The sequence below is a fragment of the Ogataea polymorpha genome (genome assembly GCF_001664045.1).
Source record: "Ogataea polymorpha strain NCYC 495 leu1.1 chromosome Unknown OGAPOscaffold_5, whole genome shotgun sequence".
NCBI classification, from domain to species: Eukaryota; Fungi; Ascomycota; class Pichiomycetes; order Pichiales; family Pichiaceae; genus Ogataea; species Ogataea polymorpha.
This window is the reverse complement of record NW_017264702.1, coordinates 926,565-949,254: the sequence shown is the minus strand read 5'-3', so window position 1 is coordinate 949,254 and position 22,690 is coordinate 926,565. Positions and strand designations below refer to the sequence as shown.

Below are 22,690 nucleotides of genomic sequence, written 5' to 3'. Positions count from 1 at the left end.
TGCTACGATGATCTTGAAGATTAATAATTATTGAGCTAATGTCTCGATCGTTGAAATGCAATATATATAACAGCAAGTCAAACTCGCCAAAGTTGTCAAACTAGACTAATTTCAAAATGTCCGTTCAAAGCAACTCAATTCAAAAAATAGAATACTTGCCTTTAGACCAAATAATAAGACCGATTCCTCCGGTACTCGACTACTCGAAGATCGATACAATGGTTTCAACATTAAATGGACAGCCAATGGCGTCTCCCACCTGCAATATTGAAGATATAACTCCAGGTGAACTGCCTCCCATCGATGTCCTTACCGTTTCTGAAAACGGGAAAAGAAAATATTTTGCATTTGGAGGATGTCATAGGTTTCAGGCTTACGAGAAGAGCGGTAAACAAATGGTGAAATGCAAGATTCTCCCTTGCACGAAAAACCAACTTAGACTTTATTTGGGTTCCTCCGTCGACAGCTATTTCGAAGAATGATGGCGATAGTTATAGATTAGATGATATGTCAATTTATGTATTTAATGAATGTCATGTTGCAAGTTAGCTTTCGCTTGTGCTTTTAGGCTCTTTCTTGCGTTCTTCTCCTTTATCTTCTCTATAGTCTCGTTGATGGTCTTTCTCCTTCTGCGAGGCTTTAGGGTCTGGAGGTCACTATAGCCACACGATTGCAAAATCCCATACCTAATCTCATTTATTCCTGTGCGTTGCTTTAAATCATTTTCAATCGAGTTTGCAAAGTACATGCGCGGTTTGATTTTAAGGTCATTGAGTATACTTCTGGAAATTAGTTCTTCGTAGTGTTGAATTCGGGACTCATTCTTGATCTTATCGATTTTGTTGAATATAATGTCAAATTGGACTCCCATTTCAACCAATGCTTCTAATATCAACTCGTCATATTTGTTCAGCCCCAGGTCACCGTTTAAAATCAAGAAGCAGTTTTTTAGTTCTCTTCTTTCAGCAAGATATCGCATTGTGAGCTCTCCTTGCCATGGTTTGCCCTTCACCCCATAGCCTGGGGAATCCACAAGTCTAAATAAACCTCCCACGTTGTAAAAATTCAAGCATGGCGTGTAACCTGCACTTTGTTTGACTTTGGCGTATGTAGTTGCAGATTGTTTATTGTTGCTCATAAGAGCATTCACCAAAGATGATTTTCCAACATTACATCTTCCCAAAAGTATGACCTCAGGGAGGAGCTGGCCCTTGTTTTCGTGAGATGTTCCCGGCTGGTCGAGACCTGCTTCAGCAGCTGCCCTTCTATCTTCGCCTGGCAACTTATTTAGGTCATAGATGCTCCAATCAAGCCTGATTTCTGACTCGTTTATGATTCTGGACACATTACCTCGATCCATGCTTGTTAACACCGAGACTGGAAGGTCACTTTTATTCGCAAAATAGTTATTCAAATATGGTCCGTCTATAGGTGACGTCGGTTTGCTGGTTTTTGATTTCCGGTGTATTTCTGAAATTGCTGAACTTGTTTCCCGTAAATGATCGCTAGAGTTGTCAAGCCATGATCGAATTTTATTTGGATCCAGGCCTCTGCTAACATTTGAGCTTGTCACAGATCTCGCTGCATGTCGAAAGAGATATAACTCTTTCATGTATCAGGATCAGATACTGTATATCTTTTTAATAGACTTTGACTATTTTGAAAAATAGCTGAATCACTTAGAAAAATCGAATTCCCCAAGATATTTTTGACTGGTTACGTAATGATCAATTGTGTACTTATAGCGAGTAGCCATACTTAGATCGGCATAAAACAGAGTTTGAGATGCTTCACCTGTGCTGCATGCTCTCTTTCTCAACCACCAGGATCAAGGAAGTATGGAGAATTTTACAATCTCCCATAAATGGGTTTGAGCGTAGTGCAGTGCGACCGTGAATTGTAAAAACAGGAGACAATTGTTTTGTCTCTCATTCAAGTTTGACCCCTGTTACAGACTACTACACTTTTGCCACATATGAATCCAACACCAGGGGTCGTGAATAGCTGAGCTATTGCCTGATTGGGTGCAGTAGATTGAGATTACCCTGATTGTCTGACAATTGAATTTTTCCGATAAGTGATCTTATCCGTCTCCAGTCGGATTTTTTTTCTCGGTCTTTTTATTCAAAAGTACGTGCGCGTCTCAGACGTTGGTTGATATGCCGAAGCTAAGCACATCTTAAAACCCGAGTTTGCAACGACTTGTTTGAAACTAGCTTTGCTCTCGGTACTTTGGTGCTTATTGATAAAGTATGGATATAGAAGAGCCTGACATTGAAAGTGTTGCCTCAAATGCAATAGAAAACGAGAGTCATCCCCAAAATCGAGAAAGCTTAAGAGAAGAAAAATCACCGGTTCAACGGACAGGTTCGAAGGCCCCTGCCGATTATAGCGATCCTGAACAGCGCCCTCCTATTTTTAAGTCTGCTATTCATGAAATTGTAAGTTGCATGTGTTTGACGTTTGCCCCTTGCGCAGCGTCTATGTCTTCAGCCGCTTACCAGACCAGCTTAACCGCGACCTCCGAACACTTTAAGATTTCGGGAGGACAGTTGACCTGGTGTGTCTCAGGGGTCATGCTGGCGAATGGCAGCTGCTTACTTTTGATGGGAAACATTGCAGACGCATTTGGTCGCAAAAATGCATTATTATTTGGATATACCTCGTTTGCGATTTTTGCTTTGATAGGAGGCTTCATGAATGATTTCATTTTGCTTTGTGTCTTCAGAGCATTACAAGGAGCAGCAGTTGCTTGTGGAACACCAGCAGCTGCAGGGTTTCTTGGTGCGACCTACAGAGATTCACGGCGAAAAAATTTAGTAATGAGTTGTTTCAGTATAGGAGCACCCATAGGAGGTGCATCAGGATACTTCATCGCAGGAGTTTGTGTTTCCATTCTCAACTGGCGCTCAGTTCATTATTTTCTGGCTATCCTATACTGTATAACAAGTATCGGGGTGCTCTTGTTCTTGCCTAATGACAAGAGAATTGATTGGAAGCACGCCAAGAAGATTTTCAAAGGCCTAGATTACCTAGGTGCTTTGATGTCTTTGTCAGGTTTCACTCTGATTTGTTTTTCATTGACACAGGTAGATGCGACAGAAAAAAGATGGCGAACTCCCTACATTATCGCCCTCTTGATTGTTGGACTTGCGCTCGTAATCGGATTCGGTTTCTACGAGACGTATGTGCCCAAAACCCCACTAATTCAAATGAAGATGTTCAAAAGCAGGAATTTTGTTTTGTGCATTTGCATTGCAAGTTTGAGTTGGATGTTATTCTTTGGTATTCTCAACTATAACGCTGTTCTGTACTTTGAGCAGATACGAAAATACTCAGTCATTATCACAGCTTGCTGTTTCCTTCCACAGCCAATAGCTGGCTCATTGGTCAGTTTGTTTGCTGGGTTTACCATGCATATCATTCCAGGAAAATATCTGGTTACAATAGGATGCGGTGGTTTTATTGTTTCCAGTATCATTTGGGCTACCAACAGTATTCATAGAAATTATTTTCTGGGGCCTTTTTGGTCATTTTGTGTCACAGTCTTGGGCGTCGACCTTGTGTACAATGTTGCAAACCGTTGCTCCCTTTCGTCAGTTGAGCGCTCACTACAAAGTCAAGCAGCGGGTACTTTTAATACTGTGATCCAATTGAGCTCTTCCGTGGGTTTGGGAATATCCACCACTATTTTGGCTTCCAGAGACCCATACTATGGGCAAGCCAACCAGGCTGACCATCTAGAAGAGCTTTTCGAGGGAATGAAATACTGTTACTACGTGGGAATTGGCTTTTCGGGCTTGGCGTTAATTTTAAGTTTATTCCTCGATATCGGAGTTGTGGGAAGTGTCAAGCGATAAAGTCTGCAAGATTCAAAGTATACATATATATATAACTAATTTTCATTGCCCTACTTTTACACCAACCTCTTGGTCCACACGGCAACTCCATTTTAGATTTGGACGTCCAATCTCTTGACACAATGTCTGATGTTTCTTGAATTTCGCTTCGTCGTCAAAACTCTTCATACAGCAATCGCACTTGAATTTTCTCGTATGTGTCTTCATATGTTTGTTGAGGTTCGATGATTCCCTGAACTTTTTACCGCAGATCTGACACTCTAGCGGTTTTTCACCGGTATGTATTCTCTGATGTATCGTGTAAGATGATGAAGTTTTGAACTCTTTACCGCAAACATTACACTTGAACGGGGTTTCTCCAGTATGGGTCCTTAAATGCTGCTCAAGCATCAATTCCAAAGAAAAGCTTTTCATACAATAATGGCATACAAATGGCTTATGTTTTGTATGAGTATTCAAGTGTCTGATGACCTTCTGGCGTTGTGTAAAAGGTTTCAGTTCTCTAGTGCAATCTTTCCAGCGACATGTGTATTCGGATTTCTTGGATTGAACGTGAACTTCTATAACATGGTTTGTGAGATCTGTAGTCGTCATGAAGTGTTCATTGCAGGTCGAGCCATCCTCCGAAACCCATAAGCATGTATGCTCCGCATTGGAAGCATGATTGTGAGGAGCAGGTTTCGTGCTACTCGAGGTATTTGTCAAAGTGTCCATGGACACTGGGGATTGGTCTAAATGTAATCCAGCATGCATAAGGAGATCATCAAGGTTATCTGTTGAAAAGAAACATTCTTTCCACTCACAGTCATAGGTATCGGACTTGATATTGATATGGGAGTCTAAGATATGTTGGTTGAAAGATGAGCTATCAAGTTCATCATTGCAGCCATTCCATTTGCACGATATGAAGTTTGAGGGCTCTTCATTGGTCAGTTTCACCCTTTTGTGCGGAGGCGCATGATTCTCCTCTTCCTTTATAACAGCATGAGTCTGACTTAGCTGATGATGATGATGGTGATGATGATGATGATGCGAGGAATTTAAAGCACCAGGTTGGTCCTGTTCATGGTCAGGACAGTGGTGGTGGCTGTGGCTACGCAAATGAGTATGAATGTTCGAGGGAATAATAATATCATGTCGAACCACATTCCCATTGTATTGATCCTCAAAATGCATGTGGTGATGATGTGACTGTGACAAGTACTTATTTTCTTGTCGCACATCATTAACACTAACTTGTGGGAATACCTTATGTGGGTTAGCAGCACAGGGGAACATATTGGCGAGTAAATCAATATTCCCCAGCTTATCTTCGTTATTTCCAGGCAAGTTATTGTTTGAGAAGTTAAATCGCCCATCCCGGCTAAAATACTCAGAATCGGAGTGAAAGGTTTCGAGCTTGGTCTGTCTGTCCGGTGATGTAGCAGTAGATATTGTATCTTGAATCGGCTTTTCGTGATCGGGAACATCGACACAATTATCGAAGCAGCAATAATCAAAGCAGCAATCTGATTGATCATCATCTTCGTCTTCGTGACAGTTTTCCTGATTCAAAAGATGAGAAGGGTCATAGCAACATTTCAAAAGCTCGTTCATAGGCTCTGCTTCCGAGTACAGATAGCATTGCAGCTCGTCATATCGTTCCTGAGAATCTCTCACAGCAGAAGGTGACATGGTCAGAGTAGCAAGATTTTGAAAAATTGACCCTTTGATTCATATACTGCGAACAGATTTATGATTTTCAAGTTGTGGTCAGTACAAGAAATCTATATTGATTAGTGAATTATACCTTGATGGTTATACATTAATAAGATTTTTTTTTGTACGCGACGATCGTCCCGACTATATTGTCAAACGGTAAGAGTTCGATTGAGCCACAATCTTGATAAGATCAGAAGCACGGGTTTTATCGTATCCCCCGTCAGGTTTCAACCTCTCGTTTACCCTGGCAACAAGTGCTTTCGGTATTTTGAAGCCTCGTTTGGTCCGAAGATAGTGATAATAAAGTAATAAGGGTTCTGTGATAAGCTGGCCGGGAAACGAAGACCATTCCATTATCATTCCCGAAAGTGTATGCAATAGAAAGTAGTTCATGCTCAGTCCTAGATGCCTTTCAATGAAAAAGAAGACATTGAAGAGTTCCTTGTATCTCTTTCGTGGAACAAAGAAATCCACAAAAACTTCAACGGTCGAACTATTCAATTTGGATCGCTCTGTGCCAAATACATACCGGTTGTTGAAATATTTCACAGCTAAATTCGGGCTAACATCTAACAGAAATGCTAGAATGAAATTAGAGCTTCCCTCGTCAAATCTGTTGGCATTTTTGAGCAAATGCTGATGTCTAATTTTTCCGCCCAGCAGATCCTCTTTGGCTAATATCAGCCCTATTGAGTCTGAATCCAAATTCACTCTTGACCTTTGAATGTGTCCAATCAAGAGTCTACGAGCACTTGATGACCTCATATGATGAAGCGCGATCATAAAAGTTGCATATGTGGACTTAATAGAATACCTGTGGAGTATTTTGGCAAGCAAAATGAGTATATCAATAATGAATAAATGATTAGCACTTGCTAGCCGAGCAAGTTCCGCATACATGAACAAATTGAACGTATGGCTCCTGACGCTCTCATCCATAAGTCCTTGTCCTTGACATGCGTGTTTGAATAATCCATAGGCCTTGTTCCTCTCTTCGGGATTCACGAATACATTCGACAAATTTGTTTGGGGGTCCAAGGGACATTTTGTCGTCTCTATCTCTGATACACTGCTCGCAGAAAATGCTCTATAGGTCTCATCTGTATCTATTTTTGACAAAATGTTCGTTCTCTTACTCCCTGTATGTCGCACCCCGACAGATTTTGTACTTGGAGATATTCCTTTGGTACCGCATTGCAGTTGATCTCGGAAATCCTCCCACTCTTGCAACTCGTCGTTTGTTCTGCATGATTGTGAATTGATAAGTAAATCGACAAGGAGAACCTCTCGCGCATGTACTCTTTCAGGTGATTCAAAAAGTTTTGGGGTTTTGATGGCGCGACGATTGTCTTCAAGCATTGCACGTATGCTGATTTCGGATTCACTTGCGGAAGTTGCAAAGCGGGACGTTATACGTGAATATGCCCCTCGCTTGAGCGCTAGGTGACGATACCCAAAAGGAGCTTGCCTGGCAAAATGGCTGATCATATATAATCAGGTGGAGTATTAAATCGGATTTTTTTTTTATTTATAAATTATTCAATCCTGAGCTATTAGCAGCAAAGACTTCATACAGCTCAAAAATCAGCTTCGGTTCATAATTGATCTGAACAAGTTAGTGCGCTGCTGTTTATTCTGATTACAGTCAGCAACCGTGAACACCATTTACTATTATACAATTCTCGCTCTCTTGAATGGTCTTGAAACAACTCCGAGAAGGTAACTATCTAGCCTCGAATTGAACCATCCGTTTTGTTCTGGCTTTGTAAAGAACCCTGTGACCACATTCCTTGCATCTAACAGGTTCTTTTGGGGAGAGAGAAAAGTTGACTGCACATTGTGCACAGATGTATTTCACTCCGTAATCTTTGAGACTTTGGATTCCAGAAGCCGCGTTTCCCAAATTTGCTGCCGTAGGGGGGACAAATCCTTCTCTGCTCATTATTGTTGAATATATAGATCAGCGTTGACGAGGTGGAAACGGATAAGCTCAAGCTAACTTTTTTTAAACTTGAAAAAAATTTTAGAAATCTGCCTGGACAAATTTCTCTGCGCCCTTGAACTATATTACTTACTATACACGTCCAGATCCTTAAAAAGTACAAAAAAAATATTTCAATATTAGGTTGGGATCCTTAACATAAAGATTTCACTCTCACGGCCGCAGCATCACAATAAGAAAAATGGCCATAATATGATACAGTTCTTAGTTACGAGAAATATAAGCCAGGCATACTGGCTTGTGCGACCGTCATATGGATCTCGAGGAAGAGTCGGCATGCTATCGTCTATCAGCATTGCCTATTCTCCAAAGAACAAACTGTACTCCACTCCATCGGACAACAATAGAGCGATACCAGATAGCCCGCATGAACTGAATAGTGGCCTTCGACAGCACGGAAAAGACTTTGAAGCCATTTGCTACACGTCCCAGCGAATATTTGGTTTGCTTATGGATCTCACCGACGATTTTTCAAAACTTTCGTACAGGAAGAGTTCATTCCATAGAGTGTTTAGACTTTTATGGATTGAAAGCGAATTTCCCAAATTGCCTCCAAAACCGAGGACAGAGAAACAACTTCGTGAGTTCGTTCATAAACTTACAACGTTCAAATTTCTCAACAATTCTCACAAAGCTGCAACTATTTTGCGAAAACTCTTTGCAAACGACCAACTTGGTTTCATGCATTCAGTGAAGTATTGCAACAAACTAATTGACTTTTTCCTGGACAAAAATGATGAAATCATGATTAAAAGAATATTTCGCCGTATGGAAAAAGATAATAAGAAGCCCAATGCAATGACGTTCAATCTTTTGGGAAAGCATTACTTGAAAGACACAAACGTTGTACGTGAGCGGTTGGCAATTTGGGAAGCTATCTTACTGCGAATGAAAGCACTGAATGTCAAGACGGATCTTTGCACATATTACATATCCTTGAGTCTCATGCCTACGGAAGTGCCAGCTAAGCAAGAATTGAAACAACTAATGCTTTCTCATGGTCTGCACCGAGCTGCAAGTCAATTTCAAGACATACACATTGTTGACATGCTGAACAGGGGTTGCTCTCTATTCGAGATATTAGACTACTATCATAGAACCGATGGGAAGCTGGATGTCAATTGCATGAATAGCATAATTTTCAAGTTCCTTCAGACTGGAAATGATTTTGAAGGTGCGTGGAAATTTATGATTCAAGAACACAAGCTTCGAGGCATCAATCCGAAAAGTTCCACCATGACTATATTCATGAAACATGCTCGCAAGTGCAAAAGAGTGAAAACTATGATTCAAATTTTGAATTCATTTGCAGAATTCTACAGGCTCAAGAGTTCACCTGCTTTGAGAGTAATAATGCAGTCCCTTTTAACGGACAACAATACGTTACAAGATCATTGGGTCCCCCACATTTTGACCTTTGTCTACATTCGCCACTTCCGAACTTCCATCAATTACTTTCAGCGAAAAGACGTTCTACTGAAGCAACTAGCTCATAAATTCAACGTTAAACTTGAAGACGATCTCACTTATGAGAAGTTGAACAGCATGGACAGGCAAATATTTGATGCCTTGGACAGCATGGTGATACGTGATCCAAAAACTGACTTTAATGAGTATGATGAAAACGAATGGATGGAGAAGATTACAGAGGATTGCAGACTTGCTATGTAACAAATTAACATTTGAGAAATAGATGTCGGAACGTTTATCTGCAGACGCAAAATAAAAATAAATAGCTAGCTGGCTGTGCTAAACAGGTATATATTTTTTCGAAACGCGTTCCTGAACAACTCAGGATAGATCAAGTTGATAATCGGAGCAGCAGGAACAGACTTACACACTATTCGCTGAGATTAGATATCATTGATCCATGAGCTACTATGACATAGATGATATACTGGCAGACAGTCAGGTAGGTTGTTTTTTTTTTCTGCAATGGACTAACATCAAAGAAATTGCCATGCAAGTTCTCAATTACAATCCCAGGACTGGGTTATTTGAATGGAGAGCCTGGTCGTCCAATAAAAGAGAACGTCAGACTTGAATTGCCTATATGGCTGGCTGAAATCCTAGCCATTTGCTCTATTTCCAACTCCTCTGAATACGAAGAAAATGACGAGTATAGAGAAACCACGTTCTTGAAACTTCTAGAGCCTGAATTCTTTTCTCCTGTTTTCCTCAACTTTATAAAGTCAGATGCTTTGCGACTCAACCTAAATCCATACATGTTCTACTATCGCATTGTTACGAAATGGTCAAACATGTTTGGAGACGCGGAATTGGTGGAGCTTATAAGTAAGGCATTGGTTGACAGAGCAAGTGAATTAAACGATTTAAGCTTCAAATTGAATGATCACTTTACTGGCGGTAATTTGGAATTCATGAATAATCTCGATAGCTACGAAAAACAGTTGTTCAAAAACAGTCATAAATCATACAAAGATTTGAAGATGTGGTGGCTCAAGAAGCCAAATTGACGACCATTTTCCTGCCCGTTTGAATCTCATGTGCTTTCTATTCACTTTTGCACCACCAATATGAACTCTAATTCATCATGTCAACAATTGCTAGGAAATGAAGTTTTTTGGAGAAATAGAGGATATTGTATAAATGATATTAGTCGATCAGCTAAACGTCAAATACTTGAGACGAACCTGGTGTGCAAAATACTTGCTCAACTAAACCGAAGCAATACTTATTCACTGCTATCAAAATGTGTTTCTTTACTGAATAATACTATACAAGATCAACTTCAGTTTGGTGTTGATTAGAAGTCTCCCTGAAATTTTGGAATCCGTATCGTTCACCACATTGTTAACATGTAACGACATTATGAAGGCAATCTTTCGCAGCTTAGTAGGCAGACATTCAGAATATTACGCCGTAAGAAGATTGTTTTACGACAACCAAGAAATAAGGGATTACCAATATCCCATTAATTATCGCTGACGTTTGAACCTTTAATATTTTGCGATTATAATTGGCGTTGTCAGCTAGTTCACGTGAACAACTAATCTGATATCTAGATGATCCATGTGGCAGCACAAAGTTATATTACTCGCATAAGTGATCCCAATTATGAGAAGCAAGCCTGATTTACTTTCCTCTCCTATTCTTAAGAGATTCATGAGACTACACACTTTTCTACAACGTTCCTAAAGTTGGCAAGAAGAGGACGCAAAGTAAAAAAGAGAGTAGATGAATGACATTTCCATTAGTTTTTGTCCTCTTTGGTTAACATCTTTGTCATGAATCTCATTGACGTTGATCAAACCTACATAACATCAGCCGCAACTGTCTGGCTTACTTCTGACTCTAGACGATATAATAGATAAGAAACACCTCTATGAATTACTTAACAATTGTATTTAGAATATTTTTTCGTCTGATCAAAATGACAGGAACTAAATTAAAAATTGAAATAATTTCAAGAATGGCTCTTCCATCCATCTTGGTTCTGATTTCTGGGAATGGGTCAAACCTGCAGGCGCTTATCGACAATTGCAATAGTGGTAAAATACCTGGGAAAATCATACATGTTATCTCATCGTCCTCCAAAGCATATGGTCTCGAAAGAGCATCTCAAGCTGGTATACCAACTATGACCCATGAACTCAAGACGTACTATAGAGGGATTCCTAAGGAAAACAAAGATGCAAGAGATGAAGCGAGAGCGAAATTTAACAAAGATTTAGTAAATATCATAATCGGAAAGCTCAAACCAGATGTTATCGTGTGCGCTGGCTGGATGCTCATATTATCCTCCGATTTCCTCAAGCCTCTCCATCAAGCCAAGATTCCAATTATCAATCTTCATCCTGCTCTTCCTGGTCAGTTCGAAGGCACGAATGCGATTGAACGCTCCTGGAAAGCTGGTCAAGATGGATTAGTTGATAAAGGTGGTTGTATGGTTCACTACGTTATCGAGGAGGTCGACAAAGGCACTCCTCTTATCGTGAAAGAAATCGATGTTAAGAAAGAATCGCTCGAAGAGTGGGAAGCTAGAATACATGCTCTTGAACATGAAGCAATTGTTGAGGGAACTATTGAGGTGCTAAAGCAACTCAATGCCAAATAATCTATGTACTTTACCTTGATGTCTCCTAAGCGTCAACCTCCATTGCATCCCCTGTCATCACCCGAACTTCCTCGACCTCACATAGATTGTAGATGCTTTCCTTTAATATAGCCGTTGTTCCTCTCTCGAACTTATAATTTCTTGCTTTTGCTTCTCGGACATTAGGTGTCAAGAAGTTTCTGTATAATTGTGCATCCTTGCCAATTTCCATTACACATAAGTCGACATTGGAGCCCGATCCCAAATCGTTCCAAATACCGGCTTCAATAGCATCCGCACAGAGTTTCATGGCTTCCTCTTTGGTCAAGTCTTCTTTCCAATCACGTTCGAGAACTGCCATAGCAGCAAGCGATCCTGACCCTAAAGATTGATAGAAACCAATGTCTGTAGAACCATGCGCGTGAATTGAAAACAAATGAGCTCCTTTAGGATCCACCCCAGCCACAATCAGATACGCCCCAATATGTCCTTGATATTTGAAGAGATGTTGCTTTAGCATTTGTAGTGCTGAAGAGACTCTTGGCTCTCTGTTCAAAGACATCGAGTGTAACTCTAAATTAGATTGAACTAGCTGGGTGACCATTTCGGTATCTGCTGCTGTTCCTGCACCTGCACACCAAATCCTAGGAGCCAGACGATGCAGTTTCTCACAATTCTTGTCTGCCACTATAGGCCCAGCCGTAGCTCTGGTATCCGCAGCAATCACTACACCATCTTTGAATTTGCATCCCACGATAGTGGTACCAGTGGAAATTGCCTGCGGGGTCTGGACTCCATTCTTTGAAAGGAACTGGTTTCTTTGAAAGTTATCGAAGCTTAAGCCTGCCATTTAGAGTAATCTGCTAGCTATTAAAAAAGGAAGGTCTTAATGTTTCGGCCTATGATGTGTTTCAATTCAGTATTTGCCACTACAGGATTTATATTTTCTAACATCTTAACACCTTTTTTTTCACTAATCAACGCATAATCTAATTCTGTCTTCTAATGGGGATTTGTTTGTCTTGCCTTCATCCGCCAGCCGATGATGATTTTGACGAAACTGCGCCTCTTCTGGGGGAGAACATATCGTCATCAGTTGTGCAACAACAATATGAGGAGCAAATTTTAGAGCAAAGAAATAAAGAACTGAATAGCATACTGAACTCGACAAATGACCATCTCATAGACTTAACAAACTTCTTACATTTCCAGTCGCAATTCATTCTTAAGGAACCAGTTTCGCCATCACTACAAAATCAAGCATCTTTGAAAACAGTAGATGTGCCGACGGCAACCTCATTAGCTTCATTAGATCAAAACTCTACTCCCCAATTGCAGGCAGTTGGGGGATATGATTCTGTTGGCGCACGCGGCTTGACGCAAATTGAGGTCCTGGACTGCAGTGAAGTTTGCCAGGAAATGGAAAAAGAGCTCGCTATTTTGGAAGACAAAATGGATGTTCCTTTTGACAGATGCATTCGATTCGACACCGGCAATATTGGTGCCCTGAAGGTAAAGTTCGGCTAAGTTGTGAAATATGTGTCATATTTAATCTACATAGACGCTTATTGAGAAACATTTATCCAGATCTTGATTCTTTGAACGTCGTAGTTCTTGTCTTCCGCATTAATAGCTGCATTGATAGGACTCAAAGCAGCAGCTCGGCGACGGAATTTTGACTCCTCTTCCACTAAGGTCTCTCCCTTAGTAACATCTTTGAGTTCTGGTACTTTGAGAATGAATTCGACCAGATTAATTCCGTAGCCAGCTTTGATCTCATATCTTGCAGCCAAAAAGTCATTCTCACCTTTACCATCGTAAGATATTGCAATTGGAAATGGCTTTACCGTTTCATTATTCACTCTCAGTTCAGAGTGATAGCGCTCGTTTATGATGGAGTTCGAAAGCGATACGAAGACAACCAAAGGCTGTCCCACAATGTCAGAGGGCAGCGTTATGGCATTCATCGTATCAGGGTTCAAGAAGGTGAGTTCATAGAGTCTGTTAGAATTTGTTTGTGAGTAACTTTTAGTGCTTGACGAGAGAGTGATCTGCTTGACATGAGAATTCGTTTGTCCCTTTTTTTCGTGACCTTGTATGAAAGCAGGTTCTTCTGAAAGACTTCCCTCCTCTACCGGATATTCATCATTGTAGTCATGACTGTCGGTACCCTTAGCATGTCTGATGCTTTCGTCATCTTCAGAATTTTGTTCATCATCTTCAGGGTCTTGTCCACTTTCCTCATTCTCTTCATCCTCCTCTTCCACATCGTGGATTGTTCTCTTTTTCGATTTTGGTAATTTCTTTTTCTTATAGTCCTCTTTCTTGACAGTCGTTTTCGCTTTTTTAGAGTTAGGTCTGTCATAATCGTCAAAAGAAGCATCCTCTAGCTCTGGAGATGATGAAATTGATGACTCCAGCTTTTCCATTTTTTCCTTGGCAAACTTTTGAAGAATCACCGCATCTTGGTAAAGAAGGCTATCCTCATGATTGTAAGTTTGGGCGTTAGCGAAGATAAGGTTAATGTCGTGCTTGAACCTGACAACTCCTTCTTTATCATCGGCATATTCGCCATCGTCAAGCTTTTGTTTGACCAAGTTGAACGACATGCCCTCTTTGATGATCTTGTAGTAGTCTGGATACATATCACCATCAACAAGATCCATGAACGGTGTCGATAACTTGCCTCTAGAAGGGACCTTATAGTTTATGATTGATTTCAGAATGTTTTTAAGGTCAACAGTATAATCACTACCACCATCATTAGCTCCCCCTTCTGCTCTCTTTTCTGCTTTGGCTTTTTTCTTCGTGTGTGACGTTTCAGAGCCCTTCAAATTCGAAATGATATCTGATATTTTAGATTTAACAAATTCATATATCTTGTTCGCATTCTTAGCAATATAGCTTTGAGGGTCATTATAAGTATTGGCATTGTTTGCCATTAATTGAAAGTCATTCAGGAATTCTTGAACTGAATAGCGGTCCGACTTTTTAACCTTGGCTTTTATCTCATTTAAGGATATTGGGGACTCAATTAACTGATAATAATCGGGATACAATTTTTTGGGAGGCAGCTTTATAAAATCTCCAATAATAGCTACTCCATAGTCTTCATCAATAAGGTCATTGATCGAGTCTATGATGCTCATATAGGTATCTTTGCTCAAGGTTTCGGATGTGCCAACTTCATCAATGACTGCTGGTTTTTTGCTGTTCAATGTGAGTACAATTCCAGGTCTCCTCTTTGCAACCATCACCAAATTACCTTTGATCTCACGAAATTTTAGCGTTCACTCAGAGTATGGCTTTACTGAATTAATTCAAGCTGAATCGGAACGCGTCTATATTTGTTTGCCTGGATGCCCTTCGACGAACAAAAAAAACTTCTGCTTTGATTACCTAATTTGTTATCAAACTCTGTATCCCTAAGGTCTCCACATATCGATTCCCCACTTTAGTTCAATCAAATACTGATACTATTTTATGCAATGACTAGGAAAACATTTGAGGTAGGTTGTAGCATCTAGCATACTAGGAGGAGGAAGTTGTGATCTAACCATCTAGCTGATTGACCAAGATCCGGAGTTCACTAAAGTTGTGCGATACTTCAGATTATCTGATTACGCTGCTTGGGTTACAGGCACTCTGTTTCTACCATTAGGCTTGTTTGGGCTAGAGAAATATGAGCCAGCATCAGGAGCTAAATTTGGAAGACCGCCAGCAGTTCATTTGAGAGCTGCTGGTGTCCTAGGCTTTATTGGCGGTTTTCTAATTGCATATAAAAGATCTGTGCAGCGATTCAAAGGGCAAGCTGAAAATGAGAGGGAAGTGAAGAAAGACAGGTATGAAGTCAAAAAGTTATTGAGCCAAAATATGAATCCATATGGTGTCTCGTCTCTTACACCTTATCTACAAGATGTCGCATCCAGAAATTCTAAAGATAGCCACATGATGCTTGGTATTATTCCTTGGTTCAATTTCGTAAATCATCAAAATCATGGTATTGATTTGAAAAAATACTATGAGGTTAGAGAAGGTGAAGAAAAATGGGGCATAAGTCTTTCACCTCCGAGAGTTGGGGAAGTCGATCCAGTCGACCAATGATCAGAAAATTATCTTATTCCCCATTATTTATTTAGTTTATTTATTGAACTGTCAATCACCCTAAACCATGTAAGATGTATGGAATTTGTGATCTATATTGATTAATTCAATAGAGCTCAAATAGAGCTCAACTGGTCATGCAATTCTTTGCCCTACTAATTAGGGTACAAGATTTAAATCTATAAACGTGAATCATTACTATATATCTATAAACATTATGTAATCATAAAAGCATAATTAAGCCGCTAGATGCTAAAGGCCATCGGATCAGTAAATTCGTCAAAGAGCATTGAGTAGATATCATTTAATAGCTCTTTCTTGTCAGAAGGCTGTTCCTTATCCTTGTGCTCTGAACTAGGGTCCAGGTTGAAATTATTCATAGTGTCAACGGAATTGGAAATGGAAGTTGTATTTCCTGTGTTGAAAAGCGATGTACGAGACGAGTTGAAAGGTTTCGCATTTTCTGCATCAGATAGTTTCCTCTTTTTTTCAAAGTCAAACATTGCAGAATCAGGGGTGTTTTCCGTATCAAGATTCAAGTAAGCGTCCAATGACATGAATGATTCCATGTTCTGGGCGCTCATATCTTCAGTCACGTTATCCATGAAGTTTGACGGTTCTGTTGATTTCGCAAGCTTTGGTCCATCAAAAGACACCGTTGCCGGATATCTCTGATTGGCAAAACAACTTGATGGGTGGCTATAAAGAGAATCGTTCGAAGATGCACTGTTGACTTTCGTAACTGAATAGCTAGAAAATTGTTTTTCGTTAGGTGCTGTTTGCCTTGATTTCGAAGAAGCTGACTTTTGGCCCAGAAGCTTATTTATAACCTTAGTCAACTTAGACCCCATTGAGTTATATCTTGACATAACTAGCAAGGCATTTTTGGCGCGATTGATATCATCCATCCATGAAGTGGAATGTGAAGATGAAGAGTCAGAACACAGGCAAGCTATTGGGATCAAAACCGCCTGGAACAAGAAATATGTTGCGTACCACACGGCAATGATGGATAGATGAGATTCATTATCCTTCACAAATTTATCAATTGACTTGATTGTTTCAGAAGCTGCCTTGAGACAAACTCTTCTTCCTTCTTTGGCTTCCTCAGTGTTGCAGCTTTCCATCACTTCAGGATTGGAAACTCCCACAATTCTTTGCCAAATAAAAGGCCTGAACAAAATTATTTGCATGTTTCTATATCTCCAAATGAGCCTATTTCTGGAAAGCAAAAACCATTCAGGTAGCTGTGATTCATTCGTCGATTGACGAAGATTTGATGGTAAAGACTTGAAAAATTCTCGTTTAGCAACAGACTCATCCTCATGAAAATAGCCTGGCAATTCATCAATGAATTTGTTCAAAGTCGCGTTCATGTTGAAACACTCCTGTAACGTGGGAGCAGGCTTGGAGATAAGTTTTGAGTAAAATGGTGTAGTAAGGAAAGTCAGTTTCGTTTGCGCAATCAAGGCGGAGTATAATGTGGGATATGGTTTGTTGATCATTTCCTCTGTAACAGTACTGCAACCATCCGTGTTCTCAATGATCTGAGAAAGCTCATCATCATTTATGTTGCTTACCATCTTAACATCAACAACTTCTGGAGGAGGCAGATTAATTGGTCTTCCAAATGTAATAGATGCTCCAGCGTCGAATATGTACAAACCCCACCATAGACGTCGTTTGATTTCAAGATTCAACAGATCTTCTTTACGAGTTTCCCGACTATTCGATTTCTCATTGAACTCTTTGTGCATTCCCAGAGAAATTGCCATCCTTACTGCTAAGCCCAAAAAATTCCATCCGGTATTTGGTTTATTCCGCTTTTGCGAGTAATTGCTCAGTAGGATCAAGGCACTCAATAACATGATATTACCACATTCAAACACGTTGGCACCTGTATTCAGTGCTTTCTTAGCACGATGGTAATATGCAAGATCAATGGTAGTACGATCCCCATGTAAACACCAGCAGCCTAAGGCAAGAACTGTGTTGAACAAAACAAGCCAGTGAGCCTCGTTTTTTACAGGTAACTGTCTTCTGTAATGTTTCATGAATGTTTCCTTATGAATAAAGGGATAGGAGGTATGATAATATCTGAAATAGCTTTGCAAGAACTCTTCTTGTGTTGACCTCATATTCAGATATTGCTCGAGCTCCTCGCCTATTTTATTCTGTTCCATGTTGTCTAGGCCCCTTTTCAACCCCTCTACTATCTGCCTCTTGATCTGAGGATTCATGGTCACGTTCGGTGGGGATTTCATAGGCTTTCCTGTTTCAGAATTGTTGTTGCATGATGTCAGATCGAAATCATCCATGACAAAGTCCGTATCTGTGGCGCCAGGATTCACACAATCTGGTACATCTTCCTCATCGATCTTGTCAATCTTCATGACCCTCAAAAATGAAGAAGAAGATCCTACGCCCAGAAATCCTGATTTGGTAGTGGGATTGACTCCCATTCCATCTGTAGAAAAGGAAGGAGCAACGGCCCTAAGATATGGTGAAGTACAAAGAGACGAATTGTTAGTCTTTGTGCTGATAGTCGACGACTGAGCTTGGCTTGTATGAAGGTGGTCAAGCGAGTTGAAAGAGATCACCGAATTCTTTGGTTCGTGGAAAGATGTTATTGACGACGGAGATGACGGTGATCCGTTCAGCATCAAACCTTTCTCTCTCTCTTCATCATCTTCTGACCAATCAAAATTGGTGTTATTAGATAGATCGGTGACCATGAATTCATCTGGAAGTCGGGATGAGATCTGTTGGGGAGTCTCTTTTTTGAAGATCGAAGCTGACGAAGCATCTAGTGAGAAATCCTGCAATGTTTGCGTGCTGCTTGTATTATCACAGTTCTGTTTATTTTGTGAGAGAAATGAATATGTGCTGATGTTCGGGGAATTGCTCAGAGACTGCATGCTCGAGCCAGTTCTTGAAAACCCACCTAGCATCTGCTCTAAATCCTCACCAGGAAATGCCTTTAAAAGAAAAGTTTCCAGCTGTTTCACCCTATTCTCAACCTTAGTCAAGTAAGCTCTAGTAAGCGGAGATCGAACAGCTCGGGGTGAATAAACACACTCCCAGCCGTGATCCATACACTTTGAACATTTGGGCAATTCCTTTGTACAGCGTAATTTCCTTCTTCGGCAGGAGTCGCAAGCTTGTTCTATCAGCGGTTTATTACGTGATTGACTTTTGTTTTCAAAACTCTCTGCTTCCTCGATGGCATCATCTTCAAGTGAGTCAGATGGTTCACCCTTTATCGTCCTTTGAGGAAACACACTGTTGTTATGGTGATGATGAGCTAAATGGCGGGAACCATGTCCATGTGAAGGTGTATGTTGGCGATGGACATAAGAAGATCCAGACGATGTAGTCCTTGTTATGGTAGGTTTGATAGAGTGTCCATTGGATAGATTAGAATTATGAGGAGGTGATGGAGAGTTGGTCAAGTTAGCTGAACTAGAAGACTCACTGAGCCGAGATTCTAAAACAAAAAGATCTTCATCAGATAACTCCCTTTTCACCATACTCTCTTTATTCTCTCCGAAGCCAACTGGTTTGCTGATGCCTTCCATTATTAGCAAACTATATCAGTGGTGTTCGTGGTTTAACTGGATCTAGGAAATCAAAAGCGTAAACCTTTACTGCAATTTGGTGAAAAAGCAGCTTTGACTTTAAAGTTAAGAATTAAACAGCGCAGCTCCTCGAGCTATTAGGTGATCCAAATAACCGTGTAACGGAGATTGATGGTTAGTGCATCGTTTTCTTTTTCTGCATCTATTTCCGTTTTGAATTTCGCCTATTATTGTTAACAATACGATTTTATCCCGTGCAGGTATCTGGTGATCACCTAAGGTGTGATTTCTCGAAGTCCGAATTTTGCCCACTTGCGCTCCTAAGGTTAGGGAAAAAGCACACCACCATTTTAGCTTTCTACCACGTTCGTTATTCATACAAATTACTCTATTAGCTATATCTAGAAGACATTTTCTTGGAAATGCCTGGCTGCATACAAACGTACGTAAGTCTGAGAGAGGTTTTGGCAAATCGGATCATCTCCTGAGACAACTTCTTGAACCGAAATCGATTCTCCTCACTTGTATTTCTTTTTGTTGAGATCAAGAACCTGCGTCAGTCTGTTATTTAAAACTTATTCTTTACGTAATTATCGAGGAATTAATAATTTATGTTGAGCTCAATTCGGGCGGGGGAAGCTTCCAAGTATTCACCAGAGCGGGGCACCCCAACCTGCATCTTTTTTTACCGCCAAATAGGTTTGACCCAGCTTCAATAAATGATCCTATACACGTAGCTGTAGTTATACAAAACATAAGAAAAATATACCGGAAAACCTAACCTAAGCCCACGCCGTGTGCTCGGATTTTTTATTGTGTTGCTTAATTCCGGTATCTAGAGCGCAAGAAATTTATTTAGTTGACCGCCTTTTTTGAGGCAGCCCCACCTGAGCTGCAATCCCGCTCGTTGGCCTCTGAAAATGACCCCACTTGCCAAATACAGAGCGGGGTCTATCTTGGATCTTACGGACATCTGAATACTGCTGCTATCTCCCTCTTACAATTTTTCCAATGAAATTAATCACATAATATCAATAAATGTGCTTCGTAGCACAGCAACATCTGGCCGAAGATACGTTGCACAAGCGTGTTCAAAAAAAAAAAAAAAAAAAAACAAATGTACTTTTAGATATCCCACCGTTTGTTTGACTAGATATCGATCATCGTCAAACCCTATTTTACGACTTAGGCGTGGTAGATTGAATCAGACCAATATTCGTTACTGGCATTGAATCCTTGTTAACCTCTCAGGCTATGAACGCGGAAATATATTCAGAACTGTTTTCATAAGTTTTTTTCATTAATAGGGAGGTGTAAGAACAAGATTAATAAAATTTTTTGGAAAAAAATTTTGGTGGCAAGAGTAGATTAAAACATTTCCGGATCAAATATTTCTGCTGAATCATGTCTTCCGGACTTCAATATACTTGCAACTCATGCTCGCTTGCCTTTTCAAGGCCTGAGGATCAGCGTTCTCACATGAAGACTGATTGGCATAGATATAATCTCAAAAGACGAGTCTCACAATTGCCTCCCATAAGTGAAGAGCTATTCAATGAGAAAGTAGGAAATATAGCCAATACCAGTGAGGGACATGAAATTAGAGATTCAGCAGGGGCTAATGGCAAACAAATGACTAAAAAACAGCAAAGGAGATTGGAAAAAGAGGCTTTGTTAGAAAAGAAAAAGCAGCTTTTGGAGATTGCGAGACGACGAATGATATTGTCCAATGACGGAATGCCTATATATGATAAAATGAGGACTGAAAGTGATGAAGCAAAAAGTGTGATCAATGACCAAAAAGAAACCCCAGTGCAATACGATAATGCCTCTCATGTTGAAACTAGGGACTGTGATGATGACGATTGGGAGACCGAACAGCTCATGGACCAGAAAATCAAAAACAAAGTTGAGATACCGTTGGACACGTGTATGTTTTGTAGCCACGTGTCTTCCGATCTAGACGAAAACATAGATCACATGTTCAAAAATCATGGATTGTTTATTCCAGAACCAAAGTACTTGGTCGACAAAGCTGGATTAATACACTATCTATCTGAGAAAGTTGGACTGGGTAATATGTGTTTATCTTGCAATTTCCAGGGTCGAAACATTGAGAGCGTGAGGCAACATATGCGTGCAAAAGGGCATTGCAAAATTCCTTATGAAACTTTAAATGAAAAGCTCGAAATTTCAGAGTTTTATAATTTCGAGTCCAGTTATTCAAGGAACACGGAGGCTGATATTACGGATAATGATGAAGAATGGGAAGATTTATCAGATAATGCAGCTGATGAAGGTTCAGAGGATGAAATGTCCACGGATGATCTATACACTAACGGATACGAGCTTTACCTTCCGAACGGTCATGTGGCTGGCCATAGATCTTTAATGAGATACTACAAGCAAAATCTGAAGCCCGAGAGGGAACTTACAGAAGGCCAGGGAACGTTAGTCGCGGCAGAAACCAGACATTTTGTCCAATCTATAGATCGCAAGGAGCTCCAGGCCAAGAAGAGAGTTTGGGCTAGACAGGAAAAACTTAAGGATGTTAATGATAGGAGATCAGCAAAGTTTATCAATCATCAAGCACATTACAGGGATCAATTATTACAATGAAGCTTCGTATTCTTTTGATATGTTTTCAATGATAACAGTAAAATAAATGTATTCAAGAAGTCGTTAATTTGCGTTTTGAAATAGCAACGTCATTTTTGCTGCAGTGAGGGATGTTTTGGATTCAGCCTTCCCGCACACTTATCTTATCTTCGGGTATGAGATAAAAGCCTAACATTCTAGTCAAATTATCTGTTCTACCCACCCTATTTATTAGTAACAAAAAGGTGCCTGCACAGCCACGCCGTTTAAAGAAGAAAGCAGACACTATAAATGAAATTTCAAAACATCTCGTTTCAGGAATAGTTTTCTTCTTTCAAGCCACAAATTTCCACGTTAACAACTTGGTACCTATTAGCAGAACGATGAACAACCAGGTAAGTACTTTTCGCTATGTGCCTCAGACAGTGCATGTCGGTCTTGATTTCAACAATCAAGATTCTACAGGCTAACACGTAACACTCATGAAAGTTGGCATGCTCTTACTTTTGGCTCGAGGAATCTTTAATTACTAATAATAACTCAGGGATATTATCAACAGGGTGGATACCCTCCGCAACAGGGTGGATACCAACAACCTCCACAAGGCTATTACCAACCTCAACAACAACCTATGTACGTGCAGCAACAGCCTCCAAAGCAGAGGGATAGCGGATGTGGTTGTTATGGAGGTTGCTTGGCTGCTTTACTGGCTTGCTTCTGCCTCGAAGAATGTTGCGGAGGTCCATGATAATGGTTCAAACAGGACACTGGATGAGTAGAGTTAGTTTAT

General features: G+C 40.3%; 14 protein-coding genes across 14 annotated transcripts; 7 read left to right on the top strand and 7 right to left on the bottom strand.

Annotated features, from left to right (window-relative positions):
• Window positions 1-116: 116 nt before the first annotated feature.
• OGAPODRAFT_77341 (uncharacterized protein) lies at window positions 117-2,095 on the top strand (the record flags this gene model as incomplete). Its single annotated transcript, XM_018356319.1, has 1 exon — window positions 117-2,095. One exon carries the CDS (start codon window positions 117-119, stop codon window positions 480-482), a length of 366 nt encoding a protein of 121 aa, XP_018210107.1. The 3' UTR covers window positions 483-2,095.
• Window positions 132-2,095, bottom strand: OGAPODRAFT_16947 (uncharacterized protein). Its single transcript, XM_018354774.1, has one exon. It carries the CDS (start codon window positions 1,610-1,612, stop codon window positions 524-526), a length of 1,089 nt encoding a protein of 362 aa, XP_018210108.1. The 5' UTR covers window positions 1,613-2,095; the 3' UTR covers window positions 132-523.
• A 232-nt stretch (window positions 2,096-2,327) lies between these two features.
• On the top strand, window positions 2,328-3,860 carry OGAPODRAFT_101626 (uncharacterized protein; the record flags this gene model as incomplete). Its single annotated transcript, XM_018353061.1, has 1 exon — window positions 2,328-3,860. Exon 1 carries the CDS (start codon window positions 2,451-2,453, stop codon window positions 3,858-3,860), a length of 1,410 nt encoding a protein of 469 aa, XP_018210106.1. The 5' UTR covers window positions 2,328-2,450.
• OGAPODRAFT_16946 (uncharacterized protein) lies at window positions 3,857-5,560 on the bottom strand. Its single transcript, XM_018354773.1, has one exon. It carries the CDS (start codon window positions 5,532-5,534, stop codon window positions 3,903-3,905), a length of 1,632 nt encoding a protein of 543 aa, XP_018210105.1. The 5' UTR covers window positions 5,535-5,560; the 3' UTR covers window positions 3,857-3,902.
• A 142-nt stretch (window positions 5,561-5,702) lies between these two features.
• On the bottom strand, window positions 5,703-7,049 carry OGAPODRAFT_13930 (uncharacterized protein; the record flags this gene model as incomplete). The annotated part of the gene is made up of 1 exon (XM_018353392.1): window positions 5,703-7,049. One exon carries the CDS (start codon window positions 7,047-7,049, stop codon window positions 5,703-5,705), a length of 1,347 nt encoding a protein of 448 aa, XP_018210104.1.
• Window positions 7,050-7,078: 29 nt separating this feature from the next.
• On the bottom strand, window positions 7,079-7,558 carry OGAPODRAFT_16945 (uncharacterized protein). Its single transcript, XM_018354772.1, has one exon. The coding sequence runs from the start codon at window positions 7,501-7,503 to the stop codon at window positions 7,285-7,287; it is 219 nt and encodes a 72-aa protein (XP_018210103.1). The 5' UTR covers window positions 7,504-7,558; the 3' UTR covers window positions 7,079-7,284.
• Window positions 7,559-9,433: 1,875 nt separating this feature from the next.
• OGAPODRAFT_101621 (uncharacterized protein) lies at window positions 9,434-10,668 on the top strand (the record flags this gene model as incomplete). Its single annotated transcript, XM_018353060.1, has 2 exons — window positions 9,434-9,475; window positions 9,516-10,668. 2 exons carry the CDS (start codon window positions 9,434-9,436, stop codon window positions 10,038-10,040), a joined length of 567 nt encoding a protein of 188 aa, XP_018210102.1. The 3' UTR covers window positions 10,041-10,668.
• Window positions 10,669-10,904: 236 nt separating this feature from the next.
• Window positions 10,905-12,516, top strand: OGAPODRAFT_16943 (uncharacterized protein). The gene has a single exon (XM_018354771.1). It carries the CDS (start codon window positions 10,958-10,960, stop codon window positions 11,639-11,641), a length of 684 nt encoding a protein of 227 aa, XP_018210101.1. The 5' UTR covers window positions 10,905-10,957; the 3' UTR covers window positions 11,642-12,516.
• OGAPODRAFT_94969 (uncharacterized protein) lies at window positions 10,905-12,517 on the bottom strand. The gene has a single exon (XM_018357661.1). The coding sequence runs from the start codon at window positions 12,468-12,470 to the stop codon at window positions 11,667-11,669; it is 804 nt and encodes a 267-aa protein (XP_018210100.1). The 5' UTR covers window positions 12,471-12,517; the 3' UTR covers window positions 10,905-11,666.
• A 108-nt stretch (window positions 12,518-12,625) lies between these two features.
• OGAPODRAFT_77332 (uncharacterized protein) lies at window positions 12,626-14,995 on the top strand (the record flags this gene model as incomplete). Its single annotated transcript, XM_018356318.1, has 1 exon — window positions 12,626-14,995. The coding sequence occupies one exon, from the start codon at window positions 12,626-12,628 to the stop codon at window positions 13,145-13,147; it is 522 nt and encodes a 173-aa protein (XP_018210099.1). The 3' UTR covers window positions 13,148-14,995.
• Window positions 12,669-14,995, bottom strand: OGAPODRAFT_16941 (uncharacterized protein). The gene has a single exon (XM_018354770.1). It carries the CDS (start codon window positions 14,872-14,874, stop codon window positions 13,186-13,188), a length of 1,689 nt encoding a protein of 562 aa, XP_018210098.1. The 5' UTR covers window positions 14,875-14,995; the 3' UTR covers window positions 12,669-13,185.
• A 113-nt stretch (window positions 14,996-15,108) lies between these two features.
• OGAPODRAFT_77330 (uncharacterized protein) lies at window positions 15,109-15,783 on the top strand (the record flags this gene model as incomplete). Its single annotated transcript, XM_018356317.1, has 2 exons — window positions 15,109-15,129; window positions 15,185-15,783. 2 exons carry the CDS (start codon window positions 15,109-15,111, stop codon window positions 15,722-15,724), a joined length of 561 nt encoding a protein of 186 aa, XP_018210097.1. The 3' UTR covers window positions 15,725-15,783.
• Window positions 15,784-15,919: 136 nt separating this feature from the next.
• On the bottom strand, window positions 15,920-19,388 carry OGAPODRAFT_16940 (uncharacterized protein). Its single transcript, XM_018354769.1, has one exon. The coding sequence runs from the start codon at window positions 19,300-19,302 to the stop codon at window positions 15,970-15,972; it is 3,333 nt and encodes a 1,110-aa protein (XP_018210096.1). The 5' UTR covers window positions 19,303-19,388; the 3' UTR covers window positions 15,920-15,969.
• Window positions 19,389-20,416: 1,028 nt separating this feature from the next.
• On the top strand, window positions 20,417-21,951 carry OGAPODRAFT_16939 (uncharacterized protein). Its single transcript, XM_018354768.1, has one exon. The coding sequence runs from the start codon at window positions 20,707-20,709 to the stop codon at window positions 21,919-21,921; it is 1,215 nt and encodes a 404-aa protein (XP_018210095.1). The 5' UTR covers window positions 20,417-20,706; the 3' UTR covers window positions 21,922-21,951.
• Window positions 21,952-22,690: the final 739 nt, after the last annotated feature.